Source organism: Marmota flaviventris, chromosome 1, assembly GCF_047511675.1.
Source record: "Marmota flaviventris isolate mMarFla1 chromosome 1, mMarFla1.hap1, whole genome shotgun sequence".
In the NCBI taxonomy this organism is placed as follows: Eukaryota; Metazoa; Chordata; class Mammalia; order Rodentia; family Sciuridae; genus Marmota; species Marmota flaviventris.
In genome coordinates, this window is record NC_092498.1 from 218181476 (window position 1) to 218187881 (window position 6406).

The 6406-nt window shown below is 55.8% G+C and overlaps 1 protein-coding gene across 1 annotated transcript; it reads right to left on the reverse strand.

Moving 5' to 3' along the window:
• Nucleotides 1-344: 344 nt before the first annotated feature.
• Nucleotides 345-6106, reverse strand: Shd (Src homology 2 domain containing transforming protein D). The gene is made up of 6 exons (XM_027952375.2): nt 5810-6106; nt 4901-5006; nt 4637-4828; nt 3096-3219; nt 1658-1777; nt 345-531 (listed from the first exon to the last, which is right to left on the reverse strand). The coding sequence occupies exons 1-6, from the start codon at nt 6104-6106 to the stop codon at nt 345-347; spliced, it is 1026 nt and encodes a 341-aa protein (XP_027808176.2).
• Between the last annotated feature and the right edge of the window lie 300 nt (nt 6107-6406).

A 6406-nucleotide genomic window follows, 5' to 3' on the forward strand; every position in this document is an offset into this window, starting at 1 on the left:
GTGCCTCTGCAGGGCGCCGGGACTCTCCCCGCAGCTCACTGGACACCCCTGGGGCCAATTCAGGCTGCAATGGCCGCCCAGGCTCTGTCTCTGCGATCCCCACCTCCCTGCGGCCCAGAAAGGACGCTGGACAAAGACAGCAGCTTCTTTATTGCCGGGCCAGGGGAGGGCTTTTAGACACCATCTGGGCCCTGGAACACAGCGGGGACCCGGAAGGCCACTCTGATGGAGACTTGGCACGGGCGGGCGGGGAGGGGGTCTGTGTGTCCATCCCTTCCCCAGTCCTCCTCCGGGACCAGAAAGACCTCCGCTGAGCGGCAGGACATCGGGCCCTCTCAGCCGACTCAAGGTCTCTGCGTGGCGACGGGGTACAGCAGAGCCAGGTGCTCGGCTCCCTGCACCGGCAGCGGGTGAGCGCTGTAGTGCAGGACCAGCTCGGGCACGCTGGCGAAGGGCCCGCTGTGCTGCCCCAGCACCACCTGGTTCTCTCGGGTCCACGTGAACTTCAGATGCAGGAAGCCCTGGATGCTCCTGGGGGTCAGGGGGCAAAGGTGGCCCTGAGCTCCCCAGACCCACCCACACTCTCCATTGCCCCCAAGCCCCCCTCACAGTTGGCAGGGTGGGTGCTGGCTCCCCAGGCGCCTCCAAAAAGCCAAGGTCTGGTGGCCAGTGGTCAGCCACCACCCACAGGCAGGACGGCCTTGGCAGGCTTGTCCTGTAGACCTGAGGTCCTCCTGGGCAGGCCCAGCGCTCACCTGTGTCTGAGAGGAGCAGGTGCCCTCTGTGGGACCTCACTTCCTTCCCTCCAGGCCCTGCCTGGGTGGACCCACCAGCAATGTGGCCCTGTGGCACGAGGTGCCCCAGGCACATTCACACCACACTCCGCTGTGGCCAGGGGAAGGGAGACTTTCCCTTCCAGGGAATCCTCCCACTCAGCTAGTGTCGCTTTTCAGACACCCTCAGCCCCCTGTGACTTCCCAGGGTCTCACATGGCTCTTAGCCCTTATCTCAGAGACTGTCTTGATCTCTGGCACAGCCAGAGTGTCAGCACCTAGACCAGGGCCAGGAACGTAGGAGATGCTCAATTAATGTTCATTCAATGAAGGGACCAACCCTAACGGTGGGGGCTCTAAGACCCCTCTTGGCTCACTCCTAGCACCCCTAGATTTGGTCCATTCTCTCTCCAAACTTCCAAACTGTCTTTTTTTTGGTGGGGGCCACAGGAACTGGGGATTGAACTCAGGGGAACTCGACCACTGAGCCACATCCCAGCCCTTTTTTATATTTTATTATTTTTTTGTAGTTGTACATGGACAGAATGCCTTTATTTTATTTGTTAATTTTTATGTGGTGCTGAGGATCGAACCCAGTGCCTCACTCATGCTAGGCAGATGCTTTGCCACTGAGCTACAGCCCCAACCCCTTTTTATATTTTATTTAGAGACAGGGTCTCACTAAGCTGCTTAGGGCCTCACTAAGTTGCTGAGGCTGACTTTGAACTCATGATCCTCCTGCCTCAGCCTCCAGAGCCGATGGAGTGACAGGTGTGACCACCGGCACCACAGCTCACAGTGTCCAGCTTGCTCCCACCTTATTAACCCCAAGTATGAGGCATGTGGTCCTGTGACACTCTGTCCCTGCAAGGCTGGGGTCTCACCTGAGGGACAGGGAGCAGTCCTGGGCGCTGGTCTCACTGAGCCGCACGAGGTAGCTGCCTTCCTTGCAGAGTGACAGGAGGTTCTCGGCATCCACGCGGCTCAGCGGTCCATGAAACCACCTGCAGGCAGGGGCAGGTGTCTCCTGAAGGCCACTGCCCTTTGACACCCTGGGGGAAGGTCAGGCCAGGCAGGTGCAGGATCTTGTGACATCCCCCAAACAAGCCAGGAAGTCTCCTTGGGAGGAGCTGGGGCTGGGGCCATTCAGCATGGGCACCTGACCCCCACCCCCTTTCTCCTTTGTTGTGCTGAGGGTGAGTTCAAGGGCATCACACTGTATCTGAGCTACAGCCCCAGCATCACCTGATCTTAGAGCCTGCCTGGCATCCCGGCCTCAGCAGCCCTCCCTAGTCCCCAACTTCAGTCTCTCTCATCTGCTTTGCCACATCCTGTACCCTGCCCCCACCCGTTCTGCACTTAATATTTTTCATTAATTGTGCTTAAAAAAAAAAAAAAGAACAACTGAGCATGAGCCAGAGAGAGGAGCACCCAGCTGCTGGTTTCTATCAAAGAAAACTTAAGAGGCTCCTCTCACTCTGGGCCTCATGGGAGGTAACAGGCCCCGCCCTCTGCAGAGGTTTGGGCCTGGGGGCGAGGGCAAGGCCTGGGCTCCGGGCCTGGAGAGCACCTGAGGAGCTCCCAGTGCTGGAGGGACACAGAAGACCCAGAGCCCCTCAGCTCAGGCCGCACACTTCTGCACAAAGTTCTGAGCGAACTGCTCCTCCCAGTTCCATTCCAAGATCTTCTGGGGGTGAGGATGATTCCTGTGTCCTTCGCAGGTTCAAAATCCCCTCCCAAGTACCCAAGTGAAGGGAGGAGATCCTACCCTGAGCCAGGCACCCAGGGGGTTTTGAACTTGGATGCTTAGAAGCGGAAGGTCCTGACTGGGGCCACACAGTAGGAGATGCAGAGCAGGGGTCTGAACCCAGAACCTGATTCCAAAGGGAAGGGGCCCTCATCTGCGGGGAACCTGGTTCGCAAGCAGTGTGTGTGTGTGTGGGGGGGGGGGGGGGGCAGTGATTAGCTGAAGAAATTAATGAAGTTAATAAATGAATGAATCCAAGTTCTTCCCAGTTCCAGGGTCCCAGGTGGGAAAACAAGAAAACTTCTGCCTGCCGGTGCAGTGGGGCACACCTGTAATGCCAGCAACTCGGGAGGCCAGGCAGGAAGGTCGCAAGTTCGAGTCCTGCCTTCACAATTCAGCAAGACCCTGTCTTAGCATTTAAAGGGTGGGGGTGCATTGCGGGAGGGGGATCTCAGTGATAGAGCGCCAGTGGTTCAATCCCCAGTACCAAAAATAATAATAAATCAAATTTAAAAGGAAAACGTCTGTCGGGTAAATCGGAGCCTGTTGATAGTTCCTTCAGCTCTCCCACTCACGGCTGTTTCTCCAGGGGCAGAGCAGGATCCACACGCTCTGCGGGCTGGGGGCTTCTGGGTGGGGGTCTCCGTAGCTCCTTGATTGAGCCTGGGGTCCTTTCCCACTCTGGACTGTCAAACTGCACTGGAAGGGGAGGGTTAGAGAAGAAAGAGTTAAGTCCAGTCCACCTCAAGGGGGCGGGGCAGAGTCAAGCCAATGAAATTTCATTGGGGAGGCGGTGCCAGTTTGGATCACCTATCAGAGCTCACAAAAGGAGGAGCTAGGCTAAAGAATGAAAGGATTGACACAGGAGCAGCCAATTGGCTTTCAGAAGAGAGGGGCGTGGCAAATCATAAATCTGGGGGCACGGAAGGGGCGGGGCAGCAGCAGGAGCATCAAATCAAAGAGCAGGTGGGATTACAGAGCACCTAGGGCTGAGTTCCCTTCGGGTTCTGTTCCAATTTGGACCAAGTCTTAAAACTGGAGACCACCCTCCATATAAATACAGTAGGTGGAAGCAATGAGTCCCAAACACCCTCCCAGTCATACAACTTTTGAGGCAAGGTCATGTGGGCAAAAACCTTCCTGGCCTGAGTTGTTTTATTTAGTAGTAGTAGTAGTACTGGGGATTGAACGTGGTCATCGTCGTTGTTATTACTATTATTATTCTGTTTTACTTGACACAGGATCTCCCCAATCTGCTGAGAATGGCCTCGAACTTGCGATTCTCCTGCCTCAGCCTCTTGAGTCCACACCCAGCCTGAGTTATTTATTTATTTTGGTGCCAGGGATTGAAACCCACGGACACTTAACCACTGAGCCACCTCGCCAGCCCTTTTTTGTTTTTTTTAAATTTATTTTTAGACACAGTCTAGCTAAGTTACTCAGGGCCTTGCTAGATTGCTGAGGCTGGCTTTGAGCTTGAGGTCTTCCTGCTTCAGACTCCCAAACTGCTGGGATTACAGGCATGTGTTACCATGCCCAGCCTGAGTTCTTTTATTTTTTTAAAGCTGATCTTATTGTTACTATTTTTATACAAGAGGAAACTGAGATTCAGAGACTCAGTCAAGTTCCCTCAATTCAGCTAGGGATTGACCCCAAGTCCTCCTGACTGACACAACTAGAGGATCCTGCCCTTCCCGTCTAACAGCTCTCCTGTCATTGGGCCCTGGCCAGCATTCAGTTTACAAGAACTCTGTTCAGTAGGTACTGTGATGACCTTTTATTTTGTGGGTAAGGAAACTAAGACTCAGTGACTTGTCCAAGGAAGTGACACAAACCCAGGTCTATTGTTGACCAAAGCCCTGTTCCTTTCCCTGCACTATGCTGAGCAGAATGAGTTAGGTTTTATTTCACAAGGCCTTTCAGTTGCCAAAGAATATGCAGGTTTTCCTGGGGGGAAGAATTTGTGACTATCAGCCATTCCCACTTTAGTGAGAATCAATGAATTATCTCATGGCAGGTAATTGGGCTCTACTTTATAAATAGATGCAGAGATGTGACTAGATGAAGAAATGGAGGATGGGCCATTCAGAGGTCAGGGTTTGGTTCAGAGAAGCACCTGCAAATGCTCTGGAGATGTGGTCTTTCTTCCACTCCCAGGGCTGGTCATACTCATCTGCTGGACGTTCATCCTCTTGGGGCAGCCGACTCTGCCGAGGCCTCTGATCAAAAGGGGGCCCGTCCCCCCGCTCTGGGTCCTGCTCTTCATAGGGAGTATCATACAGCTGTAGCCCCGCGCCGCAGGGCAGTTCTGGGAGGCCAAGGACACCGGTCAGCCCCCATCCCCTGGGGACTTGACACCTCCCCAGCCCTGCTCACTCACCACTTATGACCCGCTGGGCGTCATAGGGCTCCATGTAGCCATCATCTGGGGGTGGCGGGTGAGGCTGGGCATCGAAGGGGTCTGAATACTCAGTGTCAACTTCCAGCTGGGAACAGAGGAAGGGAGAGAGCTAGGGAGACCAGCTGAGCTCCAGAGAGCCCAGATGGGTGGTGTCACGGATTCCAGCTGGCCCAGCTTACGTCCCCCTGTACTAGATGCTCTGCATGTGTTTATCTGCAAGAGCAACACTCAGCAAGTACACAGGCCCCATCTTACAGGCGAGGAAACCAAAGCACAGAGAGGGCAAGTGACTTGGGCAGGTCACACATCTGGTGAGTGTGAGGCAGTTTGATCCCAGCCTTCTGATTTCCCTGTGTTCCCTCCTCCTTTTATCTCCCTGTGCTCTCAACCACCCACCAAGAGAGCTTTGGTGAGCCGTAGTCTGCTGAGGCTAAAAACCATGTTGACAAGAAGGGTGGGCACTGGAGGCAGCTCTGGGTTAGGTTCCAGAGTTAAGGTGCCAGGCTTTGACCTTGGGCTGGAAAGTCACTTCTCTCCTGCCAGCCTTAGCTTCCACTTTTGTAAAATGGAAATCAAGTAGGAGGGGCAGCATGGCTAGGGAACCTTTGCTGGCATCTGTCTTCTAAGCTGGGGCCAGTTGCCAAGGGCAAAGCTCAAAGGAGGGGATTCTGGGGGCGCTGGTGTCTCCCGCCCCCGCAGGACGGCCAGCTCCACGTATTTAAAAGAGGTATCAGACTCTGCTGAGCAGGTGGGGGCGGAAGTGTCCGGTGCCCTGCCCACCTCTGGGATCCTGCATAAACCACGCTCCCTGGATCGGGGACCAGAGCAGGACCCTCGCAGGCACCCAGTGTCCCGCACCGCTGTCTGCGGAGCTGCCCAGGCACGCACCTCTTCCCCGGGGTTGTCCAGCAAGGCTTTGGCTCTGGCCATGTCTGCGGCCTCCACTTTGATGAGCCGGTGCTTGGGAGAGTCGAACTTGGAGTCTCCGGGGCCCTTGGTGTCTCCGGGGTCCGCAGGGTCTGGCTCTGGGCGGCTCTCGGAGTCCTCATAGGGGTCCTCAAAGTCCAGATTCTTCTGCACCCTGTAGGCCCTCAGGATATCGCTCTCCGTGTAGTCCGGGGTGGGCGGCTGCGGAGGGGGTCTCCGACCGCCAAAGCTCAGGTAGTCCCGAAGCCACTTGGCCATTTGGGCTTGTGTCACCCCAAACCTGGCTGCTGTAAGAGAGGGACCCACATACCTGTTTTGGGTCCCTTCTCAGAGGGGAGGAGTGCAGGAGGGAAAGGAGGAGACGGAGGGGGAAGAGCTCAGGTGTGCCCTTCGGTTGGGCTCAACAGGGGCAAGGTGAAGAGGTGAGAGAGGGAGAGAGAGGAGGAGAAAGAGGAGGGAGGAGGAAGCCCACCTGAGCTCGGCTCTCCAAGAACCACAGGGTAAAGGGCGCCCGGCAAGTCCCTGAACGCGGCGCGCGCGGGGTCGAAGGGCCGGGGC

What these genes read in the sequence shown, in the direction of transcription:
- Shd (XM_027952375.2), bottom strand. Translation starts at nt 6,106, where the DNA reads ATGGCCAAGTGGCTTCGGGACTACCTGAGCTTTGGCGGTCGGAGACCC. An exon ending in CATCTCCAGAGCATTTGCAG is followed by an intron (nt 3,220 to 4,636) that starts GTGCTTCTCTGA and finishes CTCCCCTTCCAG; the next exon opens with TGCAGTTTGACAGTCCAGAG. An exon ending in CTGCCCCTGGAGAAACAGCC is followed by an intron (nt 1,778 to 3,095) that starts GTGAGTGGGAGA and finishes CCCTGCCTGCAG; the next exon opens with GTGGTTTCATGGACCGCTGA.